At 44.3% G+C, this 12,589-nt stretch overlaps 1 protein-coding gene across 1 annotated transcript; it reads right to left on the reverse strand.

Moving 5' to 3' along the window:
• LOC139325783 (stomatin-like) lies at positions 1–12,275 on the reverse strand. The gene is made up of 7 exons (XM_070955775.1): positions 12,221–12,275; positions 10,445–10,545; positions 7,317–7,389; positions 5,070–5,152; positions 2,633–2,836; positions 1,724–1,804; positions 1–153 (listed from the first exon to the last, which is right to left on the reverse strand). The coding sequence occupies exons 1-7, from the start codon at positions 12,273–12,275 to the stop codon at positions 1–3; spliced, it is 750 nt and encodes a 249-aa protein (XP_070811876.1).
• Between the last annotated feature and the right edge of the window lie 314 nt (positions 12,276–12,589).

Genomic DNA, 12,589 nt, shown 5'->3' on the forward strand with positions numbered 1-12,589 from the left:
TTAAGTAAAGATGATAGTGGAGGTGTGTGGGCTAGGATGGGCGCCGTCTACCTTCAGGCAACGGAATTGGATGGAGACAGGAGAGTCTTGAAGGAAGATGGAAGCTTCTTTCACTGGCCTCGGTTGTGGCGTCACATTCCCTGGGGAGACAACCTAGAAGGAAGGAAGGGGGCCCACAGGTTCTTAAAGAGGCATCTGGAAAGCCCTTGCAATGTTCCAAACCGCTAGCTTTACCTGGCCTTTCGCTTCTGCGACTCCCAAAGCTGCAGAAGGTACTTATTTTATGTCTTAGGATAAGCAACATCTGGAACAGGGTGAAACCGGACCAGGAATGGGTCGTTTGTGTGAACGAGGGGTCCACCTAAAGATATAACGCTCTGCTATGCAGGCTCAAGATGCAGAAGACGCAAAGGTCTCTAGAGATGGGCTCTACCAATCTAGAACATACAAAGAACGGTTGCAGGAACTGGGCCTGGCTAGCCTAGGGAAGAGAAGGACCAGGGGAGACAGGATAGCAGTCTTCCAATATTTGAGGGGCTGCCATAGAGAGGAGGGGGGTCAACCTATGCTCCAAAGCACCTGAAGGCCAGACAAGGAACAATGGATGGAAACTGATCAAGGAGAGATTCAACCTGGAAATGAGGAGGAACTTTCTGACAGTGAGAACAATCAACCGATGGAACAGAAGTTGCCTTCGGAAGTTGTGGGAGCTTCATCCCTGGAAGAGACTGGACTGCCATCTGTCAGAAATGGTGTAGGGTCTCCTGCTTGGGCGGGGTGGGGGAGTTGGACTACAAGGTCCCTTCCAACTCTGCAAATCTGTTAAAAATCGGTGTCACTCCCTAAGGGTAGGTAACAAAAGGTCTTTAATTTGTATGTAGCAAATTATCTGTTACATATCACCTTCGGCAGGGATCAGCTGCCTGTAGGGTTCAGGAGTCCATTCTGCAGCTCATCCAAGCTCGTTGTAAAGCAGCCGACCAAAACATAGGCCTGACTTGCAGATACAGGTAGCCCTCGACTTACAACAGTTCATTTAGTGAACCGAAGTTAACAACGGTACTGAAAAAAAAGTGACCTACGACCATTTTTCACATTCAGATGCTTGGCAAGTGACTCCCACATATGTCGACGGCAGGGTACTTTGCGACCTTCTGACGAGCAAAGTCAGAAGGAAGCTGGGTTCACTTAACAACCGGGCTCCCTAACTTAACAACTGCGGTGATTCACTTAAGAACGGTGGCAAGAAAAGTCATAAAATGGGGTGAAATTCACTGAACTGCCTCGTTTCACAACAGAAATTTGGGGCTCTATTGCAGCCGTAAGTCAAGGACTACTTGCCATCCTCCTCCTCCTCCTCCTCCTCCTCTCACCACCGCAATGGTAACCCTTAGCAACTCTTATTGTCAAGTGGTTGCTAAATGAAACCACAACTTTTTGTGTGTGTGATTTTATTGCAGCTTTCCTTTGTTTCACAGACCCGTGAAGGTCATCAAGGTGAGGATCGGTGGCGAAGTCACTTTTCCATCGCCGTGGTAACTGGAATGGTCACTAAGTGAGGAAACACCCCCCCCCTGTACTTAGCTAAGTTAACAACTGACTAGATCTGCCCAGCATATTGAGACCGAAATCCCCACAGGTGGGGAGGATAGAAGCCAAACCAAGAGCAATTACGGGTTAAGAGTAAAGAATAAATCCAATATTTGCACACTGACCCTCTTACATTTACTCGTGTCTTCACATTCTTGATCTCCACGTGTTCTATTGTGACTCCCCAGTCAGCTGTGATGTTGCCCAGCAGGACCTGGTGAAAAATGGTACAGAGAAATGTGGACCAGGGGTCTTCTAATATCTAAGGTGCTGCCCCAAGGAAGAGGAGGTCACGCTGTTCTCCAAAGCACCTGAGGGTAGAACAAGAAGCAATGGATGGACTCATCCAGGAGAGAAGCAACCTAGAACTAAGGAGAAAACTTCCTAACAGCGAGGACAATGAACCAGTGGCTTTACTCCTGAGTCGACCCTTGTTCCTCAGCTGTTCCCTTCGTCTGGTAGCTCTGCGCATGCGCACACTGGGAACAGGCTCCAGCTGCTCGTCTGCCTCACTGATGTCTGACTCTGAAGGCAGCTGATAGCTGGCATACGGCCCTGGCCCCCTCTCTGCCTTCGATGCAGAGCCCTCATCAGAGCCTTCCCAAGACTCCAGGACTGGCCCATGTTCCTCCCCAACCTCCTCACTGTCCGAATCTGCTGCCGGCTCTGCTGGCTGCTGGCGGATCACAACAAGAAGCTTCTTGGATTGAGAAGGGAAACGCCTTCAAGAAAAAAGTCCAGTTGCCTCTTGGAAAAAAAACACCTTTGAGACAACCATGACCTGAATGACTGAGAATCTCCATAGATATACTCTGGAGTCGCAGAAAAGAGGTGCTCTTTCCCACAAACTAAAGAGAAAGAGGAGCTTGGAATGTCTGGTGGCCAGGAAGAGGGCAAAGACGGGCCCTCCTTAGTGGTTCACAGAATATGTCTATAGTTACACCGACGGCAAGAGTCTGTCTGTCGGCCAACAGCAATCCAGAAACTACGCCGACGTAACTCCACCATGTTGTTCTTAGATCTTTAAGTTTGGCGGGTGTACCTGGATCTCTTTGGCAACTTTTTCCCGGTCAGAGATGAGGTGGGAAAGGGTTTGGGTCCCCAGCGTATTTTTCATTATGGCTTTGGCTAGAAGGTTGGTAGCCACATCCGCATCGGAGACCTTGGTTACGGCAAGAAAGGCATCTTGGACTCGGTAATAGACCACTCCATCGACATCAATAACCAGGGGGTCTTTCGTAAAAATCTGCAGGAGAGACCGAAATGGGGGGGGGAAGATCGCTGTTATTGAATCAGCTTAATTATTCACAAACCATCTCCTTGTTGTGAGATGATTTGTGAGTACCGTATCTTTTGGAGTATAAGACGCACCTAAATTTAGAATAATTTTTAAACTCTCTTACTGTCTTGGTTTAGAAATCAGACCGGCCAATTTCATGCACCGCGCTAAACCCAAACCAAATACACCTCACAACCAGATTTAACAACCGGTTCGCCCCAGAACCAAAATGTGAGTGCGCGTACTTGCATGCATGTGTGTGGCAAAAATAACCTTAGCTAAATAGGATAGCATAGCACCAGGGCGGGTTGGCGCACCGGCTGAATCCCACCTGTCCGCATGACGCATTTAACACGATGCATGGATTCTGCCTTTGTCATGCTTTCCAAGAAAGTTCAACCGTGCTCCCCCAAAATTTCTAAAGATCAGCCTTAAACGCAGCTTGCAAAAGGATGGCCTGCCGTTTATAAAAAGGAGATGGAAATATCACCGAACCAGGGGGAAAAAAAAAAAAGACCAAAAGCAGAAAGGAAGAGACGACGAAAGACAGGCTTGGGAGAAACTCAGCAGCAGCAAACGTAATCTGCTTAAGGGTTATTAGATTTCCAGACAGTTAAACTCGAGTCAGCTGGAGCAGTAAACGTAATCTGTTTAACAGTTATTAGATTTCCGGCCAGTTAAGTCTTGAATCAGTTCTAAAAAGAACAATTATTGTCTCTTATGCGAAGGGACAAGCAGTGAATCTGGAAGAAACTCAAGACTGAATACAGTAATTCGGTTTTCATTACTTTGCCACACTGACTACAGGAGCCTATAAAACCTCCATCCCAGTGGTGAAAACTTCCCCTGGTTTGCCACCGGTTTGCATGCCAAATCGTGCAGCACAGCTGATCATCAGAAATACCGGTTCGGAGGACTTAGCTTTTTTTTTTTTTTGTATGAACCGGTAGGATTTGACCGCTGCTCCATCCGCACCGACAGTGGAAAATCTATTGTTAATATCTGCGCCGCCCAATTCTCAGCCACTTCACAAATTATTTGATCGCACAGAGCGATAAAATAACGCAGCGATTCAAAGCCAGGGGGTTTCAAATCAAACCGCCACCAATTGTGTATACAATTGTAGTATACAAATCTCGAGCAACTTTTAAACGAAAGGATGGTCAGGTTGAGGCTCCCTGAGCGGCACGAGAGGCATTTCCCAGGGTTAAAGACGGAAACGGCTGGATTAGATTTTTAATCGTATGTAGGCAATTTAAGCAACTTTTCCCCAAAAAAGCAAGGAATAGAAGGGAGGATGAGACATGCCTCATAAAGACGGCACCTTTTAATACAATTTGTTCATTGGGGGAAAAAATGCAACCAGATGCCTTCTGATTTTGAGCTCTCCTTCTCCTATGTATGTAGACCAGAGACGTTTTTGGAACTAAAGGCAAAGACAGATTTAGCAGCCCATTGGGAAAAAATAAGGAATACATAGATTGCAGAGAAGGTAGGGATAGATAGATAGATAGATAGATAGATAGATAGATAGATAGATAGATAGATAGATAGAAGGGTGAGAGAGAGACAGAGATACTGGTAGGTAGCAAGAGAGATACTGACAGAGAGAGAGAGATACTGTAAGCAGGTAGGTATATAAATATAGATGGATGGATGGGTGGGTGGTTGGGAGAGAGAGATACTGGTAGGTAGAGAGAGATACTGTAGGTAGGTAGGTAGATAGGTAGGTAAATAGATAGTTATTGGTAGGTAGGTAGGTAGGTAGGTAGGCAGGCAGGCAGGCAGGCAGGCAGGCAGACAGACAGACAGACAGACAGACAGACAGACAGACAGAGAGATACCCTGTTTACCCCGAAATAAGACATCCCCTGATAATAAGCCCAATCAGGCTTTTGAGCGCATGGCAAGAGTTTATTTCAGGGTTCAAAAAAATATAAGACAGGGTCTTATTTTCAGGGAAACACAGTAGACGGACAGAAAGATAGATGATAGAGAGAGAGAGAGACAGACAGAGACAGACAGACAGATGGAAAGAATGATAAATGAGATACATATAGAAAGATAAATAGAGATGGTAGATGATAGAAGACATAGATAGACAGACAGACAGACAGAAAGATGGATAGAGAGATGATAGATAGGCAGACAGTATAATATGTGATGCTCCCAACCAAAGAACGAAAGAAAAAACACTCACTTCCTGGAACGGCAATTCAAGGGCTTTTGTCCTCATGTCGACTTTGGTAAGAGTGTCTGTGCAGGGCAGAATGAAATAAACGCCTTTGGGAAAAGAAATGACATCGCCATCAAAATAAAAATCTCAGCCTCCATCTCAACCCCCCACAAAACAAATCAACCAGACGGTGAAGAAAAAACATCTCGGGCGCCTCATCTTTTTCGTTAACCCCCCAAGAGAAGCCGTCAACTGGGACTTTGCACATTGGAAAAGGTGAGCAACCTTTAGGTTCTCTACTAGGGTCCTGTTTGTCAACCTTAGCAACTTTAAGGTAGGTGGACCAACTCCCAGAATTCCCCAGGCTGACCGTCCTATCTATCTATCTATCATCTATCATGTATCTATATCATCTATCTATCATCTATCTACCTATCATCTATCTATCATCTATCATCTATCTATCATCTATCATCTATCTATCTATATTATCTATCTATCATCTATCTATTCATCTATCTACCTATCATCTATCTATCATCTATCATCTATCTATCATCTATCTATCATCTATCTATCTATATTATCTATCTATCATCTATCTATTCATCTATCTACCTATCATCTATCTATCATCTATCATCTATCTATCATCTATCATCTATCTATCTATATTATCTATCTCATCTATCTATCATCTATCATCTATCTATCTATATTATCTATCTATCATCTATCTATATCATCTATCTATCATCTCTATCATCTATCATCTATCTATCATCTATCTATCTATATTATCTATCTATCATCTATCATCTATCATCTATCTATATTATCTATCTATCATCTATCTATCTATCATCTATCTATCATCTATCTATCATCTATCTATCATCTATCTATATCATCTATCATCTATCTATCTATATTATCTATCATCTATCTGTCTATATTATCTATCATCTATCTATCATCTATCTACCTATCATCTATCATCTATCATCTATCTATATCATCTATCTATCATCTCTATCATCTATCATCTATCTATCATCTATCTATCTATATTATCTATCTATCATCTATCATCTATCTATCATCTATCTATATTATCTATCTATCATCTATCTACCTATCATCTATCTATCATCTATCTATCATCTATCTATATCATCTATCATCTATCTATCTATATTATCTATCTATCATCTATCTGTCTATATTATCTATCTATCATCTATCTATCATCTATCTACCTATCATCTATCATCTATCATCTATCTATATCATCTATCTATCATCTATCTATCTATCTATCTATCATCTATATCATCTATCTATCTATATTATCTATCTATCATCTATCATCTGTCATCTATCATCTATCATCTATCTATATTATCTATTTATCATCTATCTATCATCTATCTATCTATCATCTATCATCTATCTATATCATCTATCATCTATCTATCTATCTATCGATCTATCTACTGTATCTTCTCTATATCTATCATCTATATCTACTCTATCTATCTATCTATCTATCATCTATCATCTATATCATCTATCTATCATCTATCTATTATCTATTATCTATCATCTATCTTATCTATCATTTATCATCTTTCATCTATCTATCTACTGTATCTTCTCTATATCTATCATCTATATCTACTCTATATCTATCATCTATCTATCTATCTATCTATCTATCTATCTATCTATCTATCGATCTATCTATCTATCATCTATCTATCTATCTATCTATCTATCGTATCTTCTCTATATCTATCTATCTATCTATCTAATCGATCTATCTTTGAAGTCCACATATTTTAAAGTCACCAAAATCATGAAACGTTGCTAGAGAAGAAGGGAGAACTGGTGTGCAAACAACCTCAACAGTTTTACCCACCCTCAGAAAAAATAATGTAAAAAAAAAAGAGAGAAAGAGATTGCTCATAGTTATGACGGCTGCAGCGTGTGACCGGGATCATGGAATCCCCTTTTTGTGACCTTCTGACAAGCAAAATCAAAATCAGGAAGCCAGATTCGCTTAACAACTGTGTTTACTCATTTAACAACGGCAGTGACTCACTTAACAATGGTGGCTGGAAAGGTCGTAGAATGGCTCGAAATTCACTTACCAACTTTCTTGCTTACCAACAGAAATGTTGGGCTCGATGATGGTCGTTAAGTCGAGGATGACCTGTAATTGTGAGAATTTAGCTCAATGCACCCCGAAACTTCAGATGAACTACTCACCTGCCCCCCTTGAGACATTTTTCCGTATGTGTCCGAATCTCATGATGACCGGCTCTTCGTATTCGGTAACAACCTGAAAACAAAAGAATTCCGTTGCATGTTTCAGCTTAATTTTGTACTCCATTCGTAACATCCCAAACTGAAACATAACACTGGGCAGAGTGTGAAAGAGAAAAGAGAGAGAGAGAGAGAGAGAGAGAGAGAGAGAGAAACGATTAAAACAATCAATCAATCAATCAATCAGAATAGAGCCAGAAGATATCTTGAAGGTCTTCTAGTCCAAGCAGGAGACCCTATACCATTTCAGACAACTGACTATCCAGTCTCTTCTTAAAAACCTCCAGGGATGGAGCACCCACAACTTCTGGAGGCAAGGAGTTCCACTGGTTAATTGTCCTCACTGTTAGGAAGTTTCTCCTTAATTCCAAGTTGCTTCTCTCCTTGATTTAGTTTCCGTCAGGGGTGAAATTCAGCAGGTTCCGACAGGTTCTGGAGAACCGGTATCGGAAATTTTGAGTAGTTCAGAGAACCAGCAAATACCACCTCTGGCTGGCCCCCGAGTGGGGCAGGAATGGAGATCTTGCAGTATCCTTCCCCTGGAGTAGGGTGGAAATGGAGATTTTGCAGTATCCTTCCCCTGGAGTGGGAAGGGAATGGGCATTGTAATTTAACTCCAGCTGTCTGCAATTAGTAAGTTCGAATCCCGCCAGGCTCAAGGTTGACTCAGCCTTCCATCCTTTCTAAGGTAGGTAAATTGAGGACCCAGATTGTGGGGGCAATAAATTGACTTTGTAAAATATACAAAAGGATGAAGGCTATTGCTTAACGCATTGTAAGCCGCCCTGAGTCTCCGGAGAAGGGCGGCATATAAATCAAATTAAAATAAATAAATAAATTGCAGTATCTTTCCCCCAGGAGTGGGGTGGAAATGGAGATTTTGCAGTATCCTTCCCCTGCCATGCCCACCAAGGTACACCCACCAAGCCACATCACACCACACCACACCACGCCCACCAAGCCACACCCACAGAGCCGGTGGTATAAAAATTTGAATTTCAGCACTGGTTCCCATCCATTTTTTTTTTTTTTTAATTTGATTTATATGCCGCCCTTCTCCGGAGACTCAGGGCGGCTTACAGTGCGTTAAGCAATAGCCTTCATCCTTTTGTATATTTATACAAAGTCAGCTTATTGCCCCCACAAACTGGGTCCTCATTTCACCTACCTTAGAAAGGATGGAAGGCTGAGTCAACCTTGAGCCTTGGCGAGATTCGAACCAGCAGTAAATTGCAGGCAGCTGTGTTAATAACAGGGTGCTTTAAACCACTGTAGTACCAAGGCTCTCATTGTTTCTTGTCTTGCATTCTGATGGTTTGGAAAATAAGCTGACCCCCTCCTCTTTGTGGCAGCCCCTCAAATACTGGAAGATGTCCCCCCCTCATCCTTCTTCTCTCTAGACGACCTCAAACCCCTATCCTGCAACTGGGACATCGAAGGGAGGTAGAACCGGCTAACGAAAGGAAAGCATGAAGAGAAACTAGCCAGCAAAACTGAGGAAGGTTCGAAATGCTTTGAAAAGGCTGCAGGCTGGTTTTGCTTAAAAACCAGAGGTGATTTTTGCTTTGCGACCGAAATGAGAAATGCGGTGCTTGGTTTAGTAAAATCAAATGGATGGAAACTAATCAAGGAGAGAAGCAACCTGGCGTTGAGGAGGAATTTCCTGACAGCGAGGACAATTAACCAGTGGAACAGAAGTTGCCTTTGGAAGTTGTGGGTGGCTCCATCCCTGGAGGATTTTAAGACAAAATTGGACAGCCACCTATCTGAAAGGGTACAGGGTCTCCTGCTAGAGCAGGGGGTTGGACTAGATGACCTCCAAGGTCCCTTTGGAGCTCTCTTCTGATTGATTGGCTTTTCCATCCGAGGATATTCTGATTTGCTTGTTTGCAGGTTTATGTTGGAGGATATTATTACCTATTGAAGGCTTAATGAAATGAATTGTACAAGCAACCATTAAATGAAAAAAAAAACCATCTGTATTTGCATTTATTTATTTGCGGTCAATGGTCAGTGAAAAAGTCACAATGCTAAAGCTACAGCCGAGGTGGCGCAGTGGTTAGAGTGCAGCACCGCAGGCTACTTCAGCTGACTGCTAGCTGCAGTTCGGCAGTTCAATCCTGACCGGCTCGAGGTCGACTGAGCCTTCCATCCTTCCGAGGTGGGTAAAATGAGGACCCAAATTGTTGGGGATAAGAGGCTGACTCTGTAAACCGCTTAGAGAGGGCTGTGAAGCACTGTGAAGTGGTATATAAGTCTAAGGGCTATTGCTATTCCTCCTCCCTCCCTTCCTTCTCTTCCTTCCTTCTTCCTTCCTTATTTTCCTTCTTTCCTTCCTTATCTTCCTTCCTTCCTTCCTTATCTTCCTTCCTTCCTTCCTTCCTTCCTTCCTTCCTTCCTTCCTTCCTTCCTTCCTTCCTTCCTTCCTTCATCTTCCTTCCTTCCTTCCTTCCTTGGTGGTACAGTGGCTAGAATACAGGATTTTAGGGTGACGCTGCTGACTGCCAGCAGTTCGATCCTGACCGACTCAAGATTGACTCAGCCTTCCATCCTTCCAAGGTGGGTCAAATGAGGACCCAGATTGTTGGGGGCAAGAGGCTGACTCTGTAAACCGCTTAGAGGGGGCTGTAAAAGCACCATGAAGCGGTACGTAAGTCTAAGTGCTATTGCTATTGCTACAGATTTTTTTAACAAGGGTCAAATAAGAGTTTGTGCTTGGTCCAGACATGGCGGTTTATTTGGGGCACTTTGGATTTGATTGCACGATAGTCTGTCTCTTTTATGCTTAGCTCTCTTTGCTCACATCAAAAAGGGCAGGATTTCAGGAGACATTTTAAAAATTATCATTCATCACATAGTCAACCAGATGTTTAGACCAGTTTTGACACTTTTATCCACCTCTCAAGGTCTTCCCAAGGACCTGGAATAGGCAGATGTGGAGGTTACAGATATCGTTGCAGGATGTCAGCTCTCTCTGGAGCAAAGCTGCCTTCTGCCATTGACTAATGCGGAGATTATCAATGCCAAATGGCATCCAAGTATTTATGGGTTGTTGTTGTTTGTTTTTTTACCTGTAAGCAGAAGCAGAGAGAAATGGGGAAAGTCATGAGGAGGCATAGAACCGACAAGACCAGCAGGAAGAGTTCTCCTCGCGCCAAATTATCTTCTGGATCTTTGGGGCAAGAGAAAGGGAGAAGAGAAACAGAAAGTCCATGTTTTGGGAAGTTGGATGCAACGTACGTCAACTTCACAAAAAAAATAAAATAAATATGAGGGGTGCTTGGTGCTCTCTGATCTGGGTAGTTTCCTTGTGGACGTTTCGTTAGCCAAACTAGGGAACATCATCATCATCCGTCGGGCCCTCAAAACCTTTTTATTTCATCAAGTCGGGCTGGCCTAAATCTCTCCAATTGTGTATTTTAATTTGGATTTTTAATGGGGGACTTTAACTGTCGGGCCAAATTGTTTAATTCGTTTTTAAATTGTTTTTATGTTTTGTATTTGATGTTTTTTTTTTTACTTCTGGCTGTTCACCGCCCTGAGTCCTTCGGGAGAAGGGCGGTATATAAATTTAAAAAATAAATTAAAATTAAATTAAATCAGTGCTAAAAGGAGGGGGGGTTTGCACAAAGGAGAAGGAGAAGGAGAAGAGGAAGAGGGGGAAGAGAAGAGGAAGAGGAAGAAATAATAAAGTGGGAGTGGTGTTTGCATGGAGGAGGAGGAGAAGGAGGAGAAGGAGAAGGAGAAGAAGAAGAAGAGGAAGAAGAGGAAGAGGAAGAGGAAGAAGAAGAAGAAGAAGAAGAAGAAGAAGAAGAAGAAGAAGAAGAAGAAGAAGAAGAAGAAGAAGAAGAAGAAGAAGAAGAAGAAGAAGAAGAAGAAGAAGAAAAATAACAGCGTGGGAGTGGGGCTTGCATGGAGGAGGAGGAGGAGACAAAGAAGAGGAAGAAGAGGAAGAGATAACAGAGTGGGAGTGGGGCTTGCATGAAGGAGGAGGAGACAAAGAGGAGGAGGAGGAGGAGGAGGAGGAGGAGGAGGAGGAGGAAGAGGAAGAGGAAGAAGAAGAAGAAGAAGAGGAGGAGGAGGAGGAGGAGGAGGAGTTGGAGGAAGAAGAAGAAATAATAACAGAGTGGGAGTGGGGCTTGCATGAAGGAGGAGGAGACAAAGAGGAGGAGGAGGAGGAGGAGGAGGAGGAGGAGGAGGAGGAGGAGGAAGAGGAAGAAGAAGAAGAAGAAGAAGAAGAAGAAGAGGAGGAGGAGGAGGAGGAGGAGGAGGAGGAGGAGGAGGAAGAGGAAGAAGAAGAAGAAGAAGAAGAAGAAGAAGAAGAAGAAGAAGAAGAAGAGGAGGAGGAGGAGGAGGAGGAGGAGGAGGAGGAGGAGGAGGAGGAAGAGGAAGAGGAAGAGGAAGAGGAAGAAGAAGAAGAAGAAGAAGAAGAAGAAGAAGAAGAAGAAGAAGAAGAAGAGGAGGAGGAGGAGGAGGAGGAGGAGGAGGAGGAGGAGGAGGAGGAGGAGGAGGAGGAGGAGGAGGAGGAGGAGGAAGAAATAATAACAGAGTGTGAGTGGGGTTTGCATGGAGGAGGAGAAGGACTGTGGGATCCGGGGCGCCCTCTCTATTTGGTGGCTTTCTTGCAAGACGATTCGTGACCCAACTAGATAACACGATCAGTGCTGCACGGGAGTGGGCTTTGTGGAGGAGAGGAGGAGAGGACGAAGAAGCGGAGGAGGACTGTGGGATCCTTTTGGCGCTCTCTAAGCTTGGTTGCTGCCCCCCGCCCGCTCCCTCCGTGCAAAAAGTAATCGATCCTCCAGCCCCCCACCCGTCTCTGCCCCGCCGTTCTCCTTGGCTCTTGCCTTTAAACGCGTCGGAGGCCACCGATTCCTCCGGCTTCTTGAGAGGCACCGACATGCTTCGGCTCGCTCTGTCGCTCCGGGGACGCTCAAGGAAGATCCCCACCCGCCCTCTCCGGCAGCCCCTCGCCCGGCTGTGGGCGGCGGTTGCTGGGCTGCTAACGCTCGAGACCGGCGTTCCTCGCCTCTCCGGCTTTCAGCCTTCGCTTTTACGCGCCGAGAGGTGTCCAAGCGCACCCGACGCCCACCAGTCCGGTTCCCCGCTTTTGCGACCGGCCGTAGAGAGGAGAGAATGCTTGTAAGCAGCTCGGGGTTGAACTGTGGGGTTCGTGGTCTCTGGCTGAGCTGATTCCTTGCGGAAGTTTCATTACC

The sequence above is a fragment of the Pituophis catenifer genome, unplaced genomic scaffold (genome assembly GCF_029215685.1).
Source record: "Pituophis catenifer annectens isolate HBS135680 unplaced genomic scaffold, rPitCat1.0.hap2 SCAF_17, whole genome shotgun sequence".
In the NCBI taxonomy this organism is placed as follows: domain Eukaryota; kingdom Metazoa; phylum Chordata; class Lepidosauria; order Squamata; family Colubridae; genus Pituophis; species Pituophis catenifer.